This window comes from Trichechus manatus, unplaced genomic scaffold (assembly GCF_000243295.1).
Source record: "Trichechus manatus latirostris isolate Lorelei unplaced genomic scaffold, TriManLat1.0 scaffold00101, whole genome shotgun sequence".
Classification (NCBI taxonomy): Eukaryota; Metazoa; Chordata; class Mammalia; order Sirenia; family Trichechidae; genus Trichechus; species Trichechus manatus.
Genome location: NW_004444037.1, coordinates 9,978,731 through 9,996,992, shown reverse-complemented (window position 1 = coordinate 9,996,992; position 18,262 = coordinate 9,978,731). Strand labels below are relative to the sequence as shown.

The 18,262-nt window shown below is 38.7% G+C and overlaps 1 protein-coding gene across 1 annotated transcript in view; it reads right to left on the bottom strand.

Annotated features, from left to right (window-relative positions):
* Nucleotides 1-18,262, bottom strand: part of TEC (tec protein tyrosine kinase) — a 117,433-nt gene that overhangs the window by 68,550 nt on the left and 30,621 nt on the right. The window contains 1 exon segment of the mRNA XM_023737380.1: nt 15,771-15,956. Within this exon segment, the coding sequence (XP_023593148.1) occupies nt 15,771-15,956 (186 nt within the window).

Below are 18,262 nucleotides of genomic sequence, written 5' to 3'. Positions count from 1 at the left end.
TGTTCAGCATCATAGCAATAAGCAAGCCTTCACTGATAGATGGGTAGTGGCTATGCATGAGGTGCAGTGGCTGGGAATCAAACCTAGATCTCCCATATGGAAGGCAAGAATTCTACCACTGAACCACCACTGGCCCTTTCAAGCACAGAGGCACAGACACACACAGGAGCTGAATATCAAGAAGGATCTGTATAACTCAGTGGGCCATTATTAGAAACCCACATGTAGCAAGTTCTAAGCAGGTGTTGGTGGCGGAGGAGATACAATGATAAGCAGACATGGTCTCTGACCTTTCTCAATTTGCTTTCCTATTTTGCACTTGGTCAGTATGAGCAAAGGAGAACCTAACAAGCCTGAGACTACTATCCTTAGAAAGGCCTACTTGCAAGGCTGGGCTTGGCTGGAGTCTGGGAACTAGGATTTCAAGAAGGTTCCCACCGTTCCCTAACTGGTAAGAGTGGTTCACTGTGCCTGAACTATTTATATAAAAATATAGTTTTCCCAGAACACCTGCTTTCCTTCTGGAAGTCTGGAGCTTTGGTAGGTGCTAGGCAGAGGGTGCCTATGTGACAAGCCCACAGTAAAAACCATGGGCACTGAGTCTCTAATGACCTTCCTTGGTCAACATTTCACACCTGTTGTCACAATTCATTGCTGGAGGAAGTAAGTATCTACTGTATGACTCCACTGGAAGAGGATTCTGGAAGCTTGAGCCTGGTTTTCCCTGGACTTCCCTCCATGTGCTTTTTCCCTTTGCGGATTTGGCTTTGTATCTTTTCACTGTAATAGATCTTACCCATGAATACATCTATATCCTTAGTCCTGAGAGTCTTCCTTGCAAGTCATCAACCCCTCAACACAATCAGTGAACTGGAATGAGCTCTGGCATTAAGAAAGACCTGTTTTAAAACCCAACATTGTCAGTTATTAACTGTGGATCACTGAGTTAATTAAATTCCCTAAGCCTTCATTTCTCTGAAAATAACATAATACAATCTGCCTCAGAAGATTAAATATACGGTAGACACTCCAAACCAAAAAACCAAACCCACTGCTGTCGAGTCGATTCCAACCCATAGCAACACTATAGGACAGAATAGAACTGCCCTCATAGGGTTTCCAAGGCTATAATCTTTAGGGAAGCAGATTGCTACATCTTTCTCCCATGAGGTGGCTGGTAGGTTCAAACCATCAGCCTTTCGGTTAGCCGCCAAGCGCTTAAACACTGCATCACCAGGGCTCCTGGTAGACACTCAATAAATATTAACTATTACAATATCAAAGAGAAAAATTACTCTTTAGACTAAGATTGAATGACACTTCCTGCAGTTGTGCAGTGCCCAGCCTGCACAGTATCTGGCAGCCTTCATGAGGTTTATCTCACCCATTCCTCCCTTCCACAGGTGTGCTGGAGCCAGCTCATACCAATGATGTCACCTGATTGTACGCACCAGTTCCCAGCTCCACATGCAATGACAACATGTTGGTGGCTAGAAATCTGCCATGGTGGGAGTATTTATACCATGAAATGCTAAAAATCAGAGCTTCTCTTCTCATGTGAGCCAGTTGCTAAACATTTTACTAACACACCCCTGCCCTCTTCATAAAATAATGAAGATGCGGTCCTTGCCAGACAGAAGTTTTTACAGTCTAAACAAAAAATAGCAAGCATATACGTATTTTAAAAAGAAATGGACCACATGAAAAGATAATCAACATCATTAGCCATCAGGGAAATGCAAATCGAAATCACCAATGAGATACCACTTTACACCCACTAGCATGGCAATTATCAAAAAGACAGAAAAGGCAGTTCCTCAAAAGGTTAAACACAGAGTTACCATAAACCAAAACCAAAACAAACAAACCCATTGCCATTGAGTCAATTCTGACTCAGAGCAATCCTACAGGACAGAGTAGAACTGCCCCCGCATAGGGTTTCTAAGGAGGGGCTGGTGGATTCAAACTGCTGATCTTTTGGTTAGCAGCCGAGCTCTGAACTACTGCGCCACCAGGGCTCCACACAATTGTTCATAATAGCATTATTCATAATATCCAAAAGTGGAAACAACTCAAATGTCCATCAATTGATGAATGGATAAATAAAATGTGGTATATCCATACGATGAGACATTAGTTGGTAATAAAAAGGAATTAGGTACTGATACATGCTACAATATGAATGAACTTTGAGCCTTGAAAACATGCTAAGTAAAAGAAGCAAGAAACAAAAGTAACTAAAACCAGGAATACAACACCAACAATAATACCTGTGGTACTTACATAGGAGCCCAGGTGGTACAGTGGCTAAGAGCTCCAGGGCTAACCAAAAGGTCAGCAGTTTGAACCACCAGCTGCTCCTTAGAAACCCTATGGGGTAGTTCTACTATGTCCTGTAGGGTTGCTATGAGTTGGAATCGACTCGACAGCACCTAACAACAACTCACATAGCATGTAAGGAGCCCTGGTGGTGCAGTGGTTAAGCACTAACCAAAAGGTCGGTAGTTCAAACCCACCAGCTTTTCCAAGGGAAAAAGATGTGGCAGTTGGCTTCTGTAAAGTTTACAGCCTTGGAAACCCTATGGGGCAGTTCTACTCTGTCCTATAGGGTTACTGTGTGCTGGAATCAACTCGATGGCAGTGGGTTTGGTCTGGTTTTTTGGGATATAGCACTTTCTATATGCCAGGTACTGTCCTAAACACTTCACACATACTGATTCATTTACTCCTCACAAAAACCTATGATGTAAATTGGAAAAAAAAAAAAAACCCTTATGATGGAAGTTCTATTATTCTCTCCAGTTTAAAGATAAGGAAAATGAGGCACAGAGAGATTAAGTAACAAGGTTACACAACTAATAACCAGTTGCCATCAAGTCAATTCCAATTCAACGGTGACCCCATGTGTGTCAGAGCAGGACTGTGCTCCACAGGCTTTCTAATGGCTAATTTTCCAGAAGTAGATCACCAGGCCTTTCTTCCAAGGTGCTTCCTCATGGACTTGAACCTCCAACCTTTTAGTTAGCAGCTGAGTGTGTTAACTGTTTACACCACCCAGGGACTCCTACACAACTGATAAGTAATGAAATTCGGATGAATGAAGCCAGGAAGTCTAGCACTAGAGTCCATACTCTCAACCTTTCTAACTCATAGAAATTCTGTGAACTCAGAGATGGACCTTAGAGCTCTCTGAAAGTCTTTAGAAGTGAAAAGAGCAAGTGAAATTCTTATAATTAAGAACAAACAGAAAGCTGCTGATAAGTTGATTCTGGAACTTCAAAAAATATGCTCTCATCCAGCGAATTTTGGTCCTGTTTCCTGCAGATATTTTAGTCATAACATCTGTTCTTAGAAAGTGATTAAGTATGACTTTGAAAATAAAGAAATGGCCCTTTTTTCTTTAAACAATTCTGAATAACATATCCGATCTTCAGTATCATGCTACTCATCTTTTCCCAAGAAAATTAAAATCTCTACCATTTATTTTGATAGTGTACTACAATTAACCCTAGTCAGGACTAAGTTACTCTAAAAAATCAGCTCCCTTTACTATTTTAAAAAGTACTAAATTAAGTTAGTAATATAATGCAGTAGATTTATGAGTCCTATTCAGCGAGGACATATTGTTCTCTACTGTTGGGAGTAGACAATGAACATGAATAAATCCATTTATAATTGAGTTACTTGTAAGTTTTCTCTCTGAAGAATAGTTTATTTTTTTTCGAAATGTACTATGAAACTGTACCATTTAAATGTACTATTTACCCAAACCCACTTCAAAGTTCTTGAGAGTTACCACCTAAGAGAATAACCTTTTCAGCTTCTTTCCTGTAAGCATTCACAGAAATATTTTCCCTCTGTGGGTCTCTCTTTTCTGGACAACTCTTAATTTATTTATACACCTTATTTCCCACAACCTCATCAGGGTACAGTGAGGAAAAACAAACACAAATTAACACCCTTTTTGAAGTCATATATATGAAGCCAAAGAAAAAGGGAGGAAGGAAACAGCTATACATAGTGCTGGTCAGTGAAGTTAATCTTTAAGGAAGTCCCTCTTTGTGGCAAGTAGCACAGTGTGGTTTTACAGAAAGAACACAAGCCAGAAAGATAAGACATCTTGGTTCACCAACTCAAATGGTATGCTATTTCAGAGAAGGCACCTGTCTCAGATGTCCCCAGTTTCTTCACTTGTAAAATAGGTGGAGTGCAAACTTCTTGGTTATCTACAGATATACTTTATCCAGATGGTAGGGAGGACAGGCTACTGCAAGTATTATACAAACTCCCTATACATTTATGAAATCTATGCTACATACAATTTAAGAACAGAAGGAAATCTTGAAATCCCCTAGGTCCAACTGCCTCATGTTACACCTGGAAATCCAAGGACCAGTGAAGTTAGGAGTTCCAGGTACTCCAGAAATTCCCAGGCAAGCACAAACAACAGTGGCACACAAGGATAAGAAATCCAGGTCTCAAAAGGCTCCCTTCAAACAGAGCAGACACAGCATAAGAAAGTATGTCATTATGGACCCAGAAAGGTAGAACTGTAGCTTAATCAGACTATAAGCTTAATGAAGACAGAATCACTCATCTTTTAATTCCTCCATCCCTAGCATACTGTACACACTCAATAAATCTTTATTGTACAAATGATGAATAAACCAAAACAAATGAGTTGAGTCCCATGTAACAAATAAAAGTGTTTGGAGTCTTGTGCAAGGAAATATAAAATATATTCCTCTAAAAGGAGGAACAAAATTTACACGTTACTATCTCATAAACAAGGAATAACGCCTATCCATGTTACTTTCACAGTGTCACATAAAATTAAGGAACAGCTACAGTTATATGATCACTTCGAATGAAGATAGAATGCAAAAAAATTTCTCATGTGACTTGGAAAATAGGGGAAAAATTCCTTTCCCACAATCTATTAAAAAATCACTGGAGATTTCATTTAAATCTCTTAGTGGTTAAGAGCTCAGCTGCTAACTAAATTGGTCAGCAGTTCTAATCCACCGGCTGCTCCTTGGAAACCCTACGAGACAGTTCTACTCCATCCTATAGGGTCACTAGTAGTTAGAATTGACTAAATGGCAACGGGTACTCATTTAATTTTATTTAACAACCTTATTGCATATATTTTGTGCAATTTTTCTTTTCAGGTATTTACCAATGTAGAATCATGGAAATCTTAGACAGTTGTCTAAAATTAAAAATAAAAAAGATAAATGAAGGAAGAGTTTTAGTAAGAAGAATATGTTTTTAATTACCAGAAGTAGTATCATCATCAAACTTTACTATTTATCTTAAAAGCACAGTATATTCACAAAAGCCAGACGTCAACAATGTCAGAGTTTTAAAAGAGTAACAGAATTAACTGCTAAGTACTACATATGTTTCTAAGCTCCCTTCTGTGTATAATTCTCTACATGGGCCAGAGCAGCATCAACCAGTGGCTAAGAGTTATTTAAAAAAAAAAAAAATTGCCATTTAGTCTATTCCAACCCATAGCGACCCTATAGGACAGAGTAGAACTGCCCCATAGAGTTTCTAAGCCTTTAAATCTTTGCGGAAGCAGACTGCCACATCTTTCTCCCATGGAGCAGCTGGTGCGTTTGAACGATCAATCTTTTGGTTAGCAGCTGAGCTCTTTAACCACTGCGCCATCAGGGCTCCTTGGCTAAGAGCAGGTCCTAAATAGTTTACAATTGAAAATGTAGCTTCCCTTTCTCAAATTGCCATGTGATTTCTTCTGACAGTTGATACTCTCGTAGAATATAACAATGTTCACATTTTAGTTTTGGAGAGGGATTAATACTAACAGGTAATAAATAAAAACATACTTTTGTTTCTAAATCTCAATAATAAAAATAAAATGAAACAAAATTACATGGAAAATAACTATCACCACGTCTCCAAAGAGTTTTTGCTTACTTTAAATACTAACTGATCATCCCCTTTGTAATTATTAGTAACAAAACCTTTTTGAGAGCCTATTGGGTGCAAGGCACTGTGTTATATGCTTAAATTATAAAGTAACATCCTCTGCCCTCAAGGAGATTATTCTGTAGATGGACAGAGAAAAAAGGCAATAATAATAACACACATAAATTTAACAGTAATTCAGAAAGGGGAAGGCATTTACAACTATGAGGGTGACAAGCGATCACAAAGGAAAACAAGATTGGGCTTGAATAAATACGTGGGAGAAGAAGAACTGTTAGGCACAACAAGAGCAAAGCTTCAGAGGCAGGAAAGTGCCAAGTATTTTTAAGCAAACGGGTCTGAACAGCTGCTAGGTGGTATCCATTATCACTGTGAACAATCAAGGTCTATAAGTGCCCTCACCTACTTGGCAACCCAGGCACAATCTTGCCAAGGATTTACATGTCTTCCAGCACTAAGACAGTGTGATCAGAAAGGCTGATCCAGGAACATCCAGATCAAAATTCTTAACCAGTTTACTGGGTGACCTGGAGCAAATCATCTCCTTATCCTCAGTTTCCATAACTGAAAAATCTGGAGGTTGTTCTTTAAAGTTCCTTCTAAGCTCTAAAACAATATGATTCTTCCTATTACTAGCACAATCAATTATCCCCTTGTATGGTAATTATCATGGAGACCTGGTTGCACAGTAGTTAAGCGCTCATCTGCTAACCAGAACATCAGTGGTTCAAACCCACCAGCCCCTGCCCAGGAAAAAGATATGGCAGTCTGCTTCCATGAAGATTACAGCCTCGGAAACCCGATGGGGCAATTCTACTCTGTCCTATAGGGTCACTGTGAGTTGGAACCGACTTCACTGCAACAGGTTTGGTTTTTGTTTTTGTTTTTGTTATGGTAATTATCAAGGGAGCCCTGGTGGTGCAATGGTTAAGCACTTGGCTGCTAACTGAAAGGTCAGTGGTTCAAATCCACTAGCTGCTCTCAGGAACAGCTATGAGTCTTCGAAATGGACTCGATGGCACCTAACGACAACAACATGGTAATTATCAGTTACAAAAATCTATATAGACCTATATATATACTTTTGCTACCAAAGCTTCTTCCACTTGTATAATTTAGTGTCTGTTTTAACTGTCTCCCATGCTATGTTCTATCATATCTATCTCATCAACAAATGCTTTTTGTTCTGTTATACATAAAGCTGTCATGAGTCAGAGCCAACTCAACAGCAACAAAACAATTACAAGGAAGTAGTTTCAAAAATTTCTAAGAATCTCTAGTCCAAGTAGTTTATGACGTAACAGGGGGAGAAAAAACTCATTACATACATTGCAATGTCAAACACAGTTCTTTAAAAAAAAAAAAAAAATTGCAAGAAGTTACACACATATCCAATTAAGACAAGTTTATTTCCAGCAAGACAGGTGGGAAAACGGGGTTGGAGAGAAACATTATATATTTATTTAAACTATAATGCCATTTCCCAAAACATTTTGGGAAATGCTCTTATGTAATTGCCTTCAGTGCCTATGACAGAGTCTTTCGAATATATTCAGTGGAAGAATAGCTAGATAAAACTGTGATGGAAATTTTCACTCTCTGACATCAACAAAAATTGCTGAGAGCTAAGTCTTAGGAATAAAGTAGAAAACCAAACTAGGTAATACCACTTCCAAAGAAAAACTCTGTTTTTTCTTACAGGCTTTGTCTCTCTTATCATAATACAAATAATCAATGGAAAAACCACAACTATCACAGCCAGATTCAAGACTGTTATTTAAGATCTAGAATTTTAAAATTATTTCTACTTTTAAGTAGCGGGAGAACAGTACAGTATCCCTCTGTATGGCACTGTTCTCCAAAATAAAAGCCTACATGTAGACTGTGGAAACCCTGGTGGCATAGTGGTTAAGAGCTACGGCTGCCAACCAAAAGGTTGGCAGTTCAAATCCACCAGATGCTCCTTGGAAACCACATGGGGCAGTTCTACTCTGTCCTATAGGGTCCCTATGAGTCAGAATTGATTTGATGGCATCGAGTTTCATTTTTTGGTATGTAGACTGTAGACACGTACTAGACAAGACTAGTCTCCATAAAAAAGTCTACATGTCTAACAGTTGTTTAATACAGAAAAATAAAAAGTTAAGTTTGGGGTTATGAAAAACAGTGATAAATGATTTTTACTCATCCTAGTGGACCATGCTAAAATAATTTTGGCAGGGAGGAGGGATCTTCAGCTCCTAATGATGACTATGAGACTGAGAGTGTGGAAGAACAGACTATAATGATTTTTATACCCGAATTCATGTTGGTGGGCTCTCATATGCAATCACTGAGTATTCATGGCATTTTACAGTATATACGAAGGACAGTATATCTCCCGTACTTTTCTCTTCCTCTCTCAGCGGACATTTAAAAATGTTATGTCTTAAGCAACTAAATGCAATGTGTGATCATGGATTGTTGTTATGTGCTGTCAAGTCAATTCCCACTCATAGACGATTCTAGATTAGATTCTGGAATGCAGAGGTGGGGAGAAGCTATGAAATGAAATTTGAACATGGACTGTGAATGCGATAATAACATTGTGTCAGTGTTAAATGTCTTCATTTTTATTATTGTACAGTGGTTATAAAAGAGAATGTCCTTGTTTCTAAATAATATACAACAACCTATTTGGTGGTAAAGTAACCAATGTCTACAACTTACTCTCAAATGGTTCAGAAAAAAAAAAAAGTACGCTTATAAAGAGAAAAAGATAGAGACAGGGATAGAGACCAAGAGAATGATAAATAGAGCAAATGAGGCAAAAGTGTAACAATTTGTGAATCTTGGCAAAAGGTATCTGAGAGTTCCTTGTACTATGCTTGTCACTTTAAGTTTGGAATTATAGCAAAATAAAAATTCTAGGGGTGCAGGTGAAAAGAATGATATTCTCTCCCTATTATGTCTTAAATCGGTTTCAACTTCTTAGGAAAGAAAACACTGAATATTATTGAAAAAAGATGGATAATTTAGCAAATCAAGGGGATAAATCAGACCCTAGGACTTTAGACCCAGCATCTTGGTTCTTTTACATGGTTAATGATGATGAAGGTGGGCTCCAAGACAGTAGAATAAGAAGACAGATAGAAATCAGAAGTGGGAGAAGAGCCACAAGAAACGAAATTGAGACATAAGAAAGGAAGTCAATACTACCTTATTTCAGAAACAAGGAAACTCAATTGCAAATAAGAAAATGAGTTTTCGTAGAAAAATAAATCTGAGAATTTTCTGAGCCAGAAAAATCCCCTCATACACTAACCGCTGTGCTGTCTGTGGAGTCTTTAGAACTGCGCCATTTTTTTTACAACCTGGTGGATTGACTGATAGCCTTTTAAGTTTGATGCAAATGCTCCAAATTGCTCTTTAGTGAAAAAACAGTTTTTTTCCACTCCACACTCACTTCCAAGAATCCTAGAAAGTGTCAGAAATACATATCTTCTGGTGGGGATTAGAAGGACTCTATAAACTAAGGTTCCTACTTGGGGATCCAACTAGTCTAAGGATACAACTGAGGGAGAATCATCAGAGCATCTCACAAGCTTCATAAGCTCTTATCGCTGCATCACTAAGAGTCTCAGTTTCCCAGGACTGGTCAAGGAGATGACTTTGGGTAACACAGGAGGCCCTATAGAAATATCAGAGGTGGCCCAGGGTATTTAAGAAACTCATGTCATCATACTTGCATCTGATTGCCTCCACTATCCTGTCAGACTTAACCTGGTCCAAAGATGAAAATTTCAGGTATCTCACTAAAATTCAAAGAAAGTAATAGATGAAATTTTATCCTCAAAGGTTTTTAAATAAAACCTTATCCTTATTACAAAGAGCATTAATAGTTTTTTTTAATTTTCCCTAGAGTATCAAGATTGTTACAAACATAGACTTTGAAGAAATGGCGCTGTTATTCATTAAGTGTATCAGTAAGGTATTTAACCTTTCTAAGCCTCAGCCACTCCTTTTTAAAATGGGTACTAATAAGACTTAGAAAGAGCCTCGGTGGCACCCATCTGCTACCATAAAGATTATAGCCTAGGAAACCCTATGGGGTAGTTCTACTCTGTCCTACCGATAGGGTGGCTGTAAGTCGGAATCAGCTCAACCACCCACAACAACAGTAAGACTTAGAGGGCAGTGGTGGTTCAGTGGTAGAATTCTCACCTTCCATGTGGGAGACCCTGGCTTGATTCCCAGCCAATGCACTTCAAGAGCAGCCACAACATGTCTGTAAGTGGAAGCTTGTATGTTGCTATGATGCTGAACAGTTTTTGCGGCACTTCCAGACTAAGACAGACTAGGAGGAAAGGCCTGGCAATTTACATTAAAAAATCAGCTAATGAAAACCCTATGGACCCACAGAGGTCTGATCCCATTGTGCATGAGGTTGCCATGAGTTGGGAGCCAACTCAACAGTAGTGAATAATGACACAATAATTAAGACTTAACATAGCATTGTTCAGAGGAATAAAGAAAATAATTCAAGTAAAGTACTGAGCACAGTGCCTGGCAGGTAGTTAGTGCTATCATTATTACTATGAGTGTGCAGAAAAGACTTAACATAGCAGACCCAATACTAGTATCCTTAGAAAGGCCTGCTACAACGGTTGTCCCTTGGCTTGCATCTGGGAACTTGGATTTCAGGAAGGTTCTTACAATCCCTAATTGATAAAAGTGGCTCACTATGCCTAAATGGTTCATACAATGTGGTTTATGCTGAGTACCTGCTTCCCTTCTAAGAGTCTGAAATTTTGGTACATGCTCAGCAGAGGGTACCTATGTAATCACTCCCCAGTAAAAACCTTGGGCACTAGAAATAAACCCATAGGTCTATGGTCAATTGATTTTCAACAAAGGTGCCAAATCCATTCAATGGAAAAAAGAAGGCTTTTCAACAAATGGTGCTGGGACAACTGGATCTCCACATGCAGAAGAATTAAGTTAGACCCGTATTTCACACCGTATATGAAAATTAACTCAAAATGGATCAAAGACCTAAATAAAAGACCTAAAAACATAAAACTCTTAGAAAAAAACAGAGATAAATCTTCAGGTCCTTGTACTTGGCAATCGATTCTTAGCCACAACACCAAACTATAAACAACAAAAGAAAAAAAATAGATATATTAGACTTCATCAAAATTAAAACTTCTGTTTATCAAAGGACATTATCAAGAAAGTGAAAAGACAACCTACAAAATGGGAAAAAATATGTACAAATCATATAACTGACAAGGACCTAGTATCCAGAATATTTAAAGAACTCATACAACTCAACAACAAAAAGATAAACAACCCAACTAAAAAAATGGGCAAAGGACTTGAATAGACATTTCTCCAAAGAAGATACACAAATGGCCAATAAGCCCATGAAAAGATGTTCAATGTTATCAGGGAAATGCAAAAGCAAAACCACAATGAGATACTACTTCACATCTACTAGGATGGCTACTATCAAAAAAAGGAAAATAACAAGTGTTGTCAAGGATGTGGAGAAACTGGAACCCTGGTGCAGTACTGATAGGAATGTAAAATGGTGCAGCCGCTGAGGAAAACACTTTGGCGGTTCCTAAGAAAGTTAAACATAGAATTATCATATGACAAAGGACAAATATTGTATGACCCCACTTAATAAAATACTTAGAATAACCCATTGCTGTCAAGTCGATTCTGGCTCATAGAGACCCTATATACACAAATGCATAGAGACAAGAAGTAGATAAGTAGTTACCAGGGGCTAGGAGTGAGGATGAGTAGTTATAGCTTAATGGGTACAGTTTCTGTGTGGGCTGATGGAAATGTGTTGGAAATAGATACTGGTGAGGGTTGCAAAAATAAAAGCAAACAAAAAACACCTTGGGCACTGAGTCTCTAATGAGTTTCCCTGGTAGACAACATTTTACCATTTTCACAATTCAATGCTAGAGGAATTAAAGACATCTTGTGTGACTCCCGAGCCCTGATGGCAGTGGCTAAGAGCTACAGCAAGCTACAGCTAACCAAAATGTCAGCAGTTCGAATTCATCAGCCGCTCCTTGAAAACTCTATGGAGCAGTTCTACTCTGTCCTATAGGGTCGCTATGAGTCGGAATCAACTCGACAGCAATGGGTTTGGTTTGTGTGACTCCACTAGGGTTGGAAGCCTGTGCCTAGTTTCCTCTAGACTTCGCCCCATGAGCCTTTACCCTTTACTCATTTTGCTTTGTATCCTTCCACTATAATAAATCATAGCTGTGAGTACGACTATATGCTGAGTCCTGTGAGTCTGCTTAGCAAATCACCAAACCTGGGGTTGGTCTTGGGGACCCTTACACAACTAATCTCCCCACATCTTTGACTTAGTGAACTATTTGACAGTTTCCATACTAGGGCAGCAAACCACCCAAATTAGAAGTATACAGTCCAATTATAAAAATTACTAATGTATAAAAAATTAGTACTTGATTTCTTAGCTATAGATAGTTACGGATTACTTAATACTTGCTTTTTTTTTTTTTTTTTTTTTTCTGAGAAAGAAATATTGCTGTCCAGAGGTATTCTACATCTCAACACACAGAAATCTCTTTCTTGCTTGCTTTCTCACCCTTATTTAATCAGGCCTTTTTCCTGATGAAACTCCAACCTGCTCTTTGCTGGCTCTCATCTCTCACTACCTCATGGAGTCTCCACTGAAACATCACATGGGCTAACCAAGTGCCCTTTGGTTCCCTGACTAGAAAGCAACATCACTTATGAAACCCCCAGTGTCTTTCGTTCTGTGTTGTTACAAGTAAGATCAAACGCTATAAATTGCCAAGAAGATCTCTTTTTCAGTTCACTAGAATATGCAGAAACACAAACTAATTGACTAACGACCATAACAGCAAGGAGGGCAAGCCAAAGAATGGCTCACAGAGGAAACTGAACCACAAGTTTTGTCACATAAGACTTTGAGGAAACAGTTTAACTGAATTTCTCATCATCTAGAACAGGATTTCTCAGTATACTTCGAAAAGCACAATAAATTGTACTTAATAGGAAGAAATTCAATAAAAGCTTTGTTGCCCATCATGTTGAGGCAGCTGGGGTCCAGCGAGCAAGGAAAGGACGAATGTCTAAGATTATGATTAATAAGAGTTTTAATAAAGTATAGTGGAATGTTATACCACACTTGATTATCACGAAGAAAACTAGGAATCACAGCTACTAGATCAATTGATAGCCTCTCCACTGTTTTTCTTTTGAAAACAGGAGGGCTATGAACAAATTGAAGCCCTGGTGGCATAGTGCTTAAGCATTTGGCTGCTAACCAAAAGGTTGGCAGTTCAAATCCACCAGCTGCTCCTTGGAAACTTCATGGGGCAGTTCTACTCTGTCCTATAGTGTCACTATGAGTCGGAACCGACTCGACAGCACCTAATAATGACAACAACAATGAACAAATTAAAATAAATATCTCTAGGTCTGTTTATTTTAACCCCTGAATGGTTCCCATGGTCTTTCTGATCAACCTCTAGAGTTGTTTTTTTTTTTTTTAACCACACACAGGCGTGTATATATAAAGAGAGAGTCAGAACATGAAGTGATAATACTCTTCCCATACTACATTCTTGTCTAGCTATCACCCATCTCTAAGGTCTAGTTCCTCCATGACATTTCCCTCCTCAAATCTACCCAACATACTGTATGTACTCCACATGCCTACTCTACCACAATTGCTCTGACAAAGTTCAATGTCTACAAGAGCTAATGACCTCCCCACACCCCTCTTAAATGTTGATGTTTCCTGGTGCTGCATTCTTAACCACTTTTTTTTTATATTCTCAACTTGGATTATTTCACCTACATCATGCCTTTAGTATCAACCATGAGCAGTTGCTCATATGTAGAGCCTGATATTTCTAACAAAACATTATTTTTGAAATGCCTGTCAATTCTCACGGATTTTTTGAAATGGGTCCATTTATTCACTCAGCAAACATGTACTGATTATGTGGCATGTACCAGGCTCTATGTTAGGCACTGGAGATGCTGGGTGCCTGTAACCCAAAGAAGAGAGGAAGAAATCAAGCAGAATATTAAGAGCCCTGTTAGGAAAGGGCCTCGGAAAAGATGAGTCCATTGTACTGACTAACAGGAGTGGCAGATGGTATGAGCCCTCAGCTAGTTAGATAATAAGCAAGAATAAGGCAGGACAGAACAATGACACGGAACAGCTGCTGGATGGGTGGTCCTTGAGAGAAAAGACCCAGGTCACAGTATTTTTGTAACACAACTTCTAGGGAGAAGTTGGAAGCCAGAAGACTTGTCCACGGCAAACAGGGAACTGGGCACATTAACCCCAAAAGGGAAAAAACACAACAGGGAGCTATTACTGGGCTTGCAAACACATCTAGAAGCCAGGTAGAAAGTCACTGTGTGGGAATTCAGCCCAGTATTGTCAGAACTCCCGTCTATTGAAGAATTCTGATTCTCATGTGAAATCTCCTAGTTTTTTTAATATTGGCAACTATTTGTTTTTAACTGTGACAGGCGAACAAACCTGCAGACCATATCCAAGCCATAGGTCAGAAGTATGATGATGAACGTAGTCTATGAGCAAGGAACCCAGAGGGATCAAAAAGCCCAGCTCATCAGAGGAGTAGGTGTTAAACCAGAATTAAGCTTACACACCCAGGCTCCCTGCTTTAGCCAGGCAGCAGCCAGAAAGGAGATGGCTTCTGAGGGTAAGTGATAGAGGCTGGTTTTAACAGCATGACCTCCTCTTTCTGACCTTTCTAGTTCTCATGGTGGCTGAGGCCGCTCCCAGGCAGGGCTAGGTTCTGAAATAAACGGATTCCACTGTTTTCTTTAGGTTTTTTTCTACTTAAACTAAAGCAATCAGGGCACTTTGAACTTGGTATGTTTATCATTTTCAAAGTGAGTTAACAATTGCAATGCATTTCAATAGTATCAGTCCATATTTCCAAGCAGATAATATATGTTTCTGAGGCTTTTGGTTAGTAAAGTACCACATTTTACCACTTTCATAGCCACATTTCTATTTTTTTCTTAGGCTTACTATATTAAATTCAAATTAGAACACATTACTACCACACAGCACAAATTTATCAATGTTCTCCCTTAAAATCTGTTTTAGATTTTAAAATAATTCATATTTCCAGTAGTTGACTGGCCCAGAATCCCTACCTAAAATCCTGTGGATCAAATGTGCTTTGGAATTCAGAAAATTTCAGATTTTACAAATGAGATATAGCACATATACCATATATTACATAACACACCCAGCAGGGAATGGGGCAGCCCCCATAATTAAATATATTTTTATTTCTGGGGAAAAAATGAATATTCACAAAGTAGGATAAATAAAGATTAAAATTATCTCACATCAGGTCAGATTTTTTTTAAATTGTACTTTAGGTGAAGGTTTACAGACAGGTCAGATTTTGCAGCTAAAAGAGTTTTTGAAGTTTTGATTTTCAGCACTTTGGCAATTTAGGAATTCCATAAGGATCTAAAACTCATGTAGGAATTTATTTTCTTTAACAGATTAATTCAGTAGGCTGATATAAAATGTATACTTATATATACTAAACCTATAATCAACAGAATTGTGAACAATTTCTATGCATAATCTAGACTTAATCTTTTAATTCCAAATGATAACAAATCATTGCCTTAATTTCATTAACCCAAAGCTTATTTTGTAAGATTGGAGAGGGGAGGGAGTGTGGTAACAGTATTATAAAACAGTATCAACACAGAGAGCAGCAAAGTAAATTTTGATTGTCTCCTACCTCTGCTCGACCCTCATAGTAGGTTAACATGGACTTTGTAAGTACAAAAAGTCTCTCTTTGTAGTTTAAGGGTGATGTCTTCTTTTTCTGCTGTGACCTTTTAATAAGAATCTCTTCTAGAATAGTGTTCAAATTCATCTCGGTCTTCTGATCACTCCTTCTCCTGCCATTGAAAATTCCAATATTCTACAGAGAGAAAATAAAATGTGACATTTTAATTTTCCAAAGACATTGTCATTTCAAATGACTAAAATAGGCTTGACCTTTAGCACAGTTGGAACAGATGAATGGTACTCTACACACCTGGACTGAGAATGCCCAGGGCATAAAAGCTTTCCTTCCCCACTCCCCGTCCTGCTCCTCCATATCCCATAAGAAAATCTAATCAAGGTTTGCCATGATGATGATCCATTCCTTTGCACCTCCCTAGCATCCTTAGCTTTCTGGCACACTCAGCTTCTACTGTCTAATTGCAGAGAAACAAGTATCTCAAATGGAACAGTACATTTCATCACCTGCATGTCTGCTTTAGGCTGGTATTTAAATTGCCTCAGGATCTTGGTAAACAAAATGAATAGATGAACATATTGACAAGGTAGACTTATAAACAAACTGAATTAAAACACTGATTCATATCATTTGAACCCCAGCTCTGATAAACAGTTAAAATAAAACATGACATCTGGTCACCAGAGCAACAAGGATGCTCTCTGACATCTACACTTCTATGTTTTACAATTCTCTGCCCTACAGTTCCTGCCTCAACCACAAAAGAAAAGGAAAACCCACAAATCACAGTTTATTCAGGGCAGATCCTGTCTGGATAAGAAGATCCTCGGCCCTGTATGTGAAGCCCCTTACTCATTTATGCGAATAAATTTGGAAGACAACTACCGGGTCAACTGACTGGAAGAGATCCATATGCGTGCCCATTCCAAAGAAAGGCAATCAAATGGAATGCAGAAATTACCAAACAGTATCATTAATATCAGATGCAAAATTTTGCCAAAAATAATTCAAAAACAACTGCAGCCATACATCAACAGGGAAATGCCAGAAGTTCAAGCTTGATTCAGAAGAGGATGTGAAATGAGGGATATCATTGCTATTGTCAGATGGATCGTGGTTGAAAGCAGAGAATGCCAGAAAGATTGACACATATTGCATTGGGCAAATGATATCTGCTGCAAAATCTCTCTTTAAAGTTTTAAAAAGCAAAGATGTCACTTTGATGACTAAGGTGCACCTGACCTAAGCCATGGTCTTTTCAATTGCTTCATATGCATGGGAAAGCTGGATAATGAAAAAAGGAAGACAAAGAAGAAATGATGCGTTCAAACTGTGATGCTGGTGAAGAATACTGAATATACCTTGGACAGCGAAAAGAATGCACAAGTAAGTCTTCAAAGCTATACAACCAGAATGTTCTTTAGAAGCAAGGATGGTGAGCCTTCAAATCTCTTACTTTGGACACATCATCAAAAAAGATGAATTTCTAGAAAAGGACATTATGTTTGATAAATTAGATGGCCAATAAAAACAGGATAACCCTCAGTGATGTGAAATGACACAATAGCTGTAACAATGGGTTGAAACATACCAAAGATCATGAAGATAGCACAGCACCAGGCAATATTTCCTTCTGTTATACATAAGGTCCCCATGAGTCAGAGTCCACTTGGAGCAACTAACAACCACCTCCAAACTATTCATACCTGGACTAAGCCTCATAAAATTTAACTATCTGAAAACCCAAAGATACTCAGAGAACAAGTTAAATTAAAAACAGCCTTTTCTTCCCTTCCCTCCATCACACCCTTGTAAGATGCATGTCAAACCATAGAGACAAGAAGAGTTACATGAAGACCATTAAGTGGTTACCTGATAGCAAAGCCAGGGACTTGACTCTGAGATTTAAAAATAAATTAAAAAAACAGTTGCCATGGAATTGACTCCAACTCATGGTGACCTCATGTGTCAGAGTAGAACTGTGCTCAGTCAATTTTCAATGACTTATTTTTTGGAAGCAAATTGTCAGACCTTTCTCCCATGGCACCTGTCTTAGTCATCTAGTGCTGCGGTAACAGAAATACCACAAGTGGATGGCCTCCAACAAACAGAAGTTTATTCTGTCACAGTCTAGTAGGCTACAAGTCCAAATTCAGGGTGCCAGCTCCAGAGAAGGCTTTCTCTCTCTGTCTGCTCTGGAGGAAGCTCCTTGTGATGCATCAGCCTTCCTTTGGTCTCGGAGCATCTCAGTGCAGGAACCACAGGGCCAAAAGACACACTCTGCTCCCAGCACTGCTTTCTTGGTGGTATGAGATCCCCATGTGTCTCTGCTTGCTTCTCTCTTTTATACCTCAAAAGATATTGGATTAAGGACTTCCGGCAAGATGGCGCTCTAGGCAGAAACACCACGCCGTCCCTCCACAACAAAGATCCGAAAAACTAAGCCAAACAGAGAATCAACAATCCTGAAACCCTAGAACATC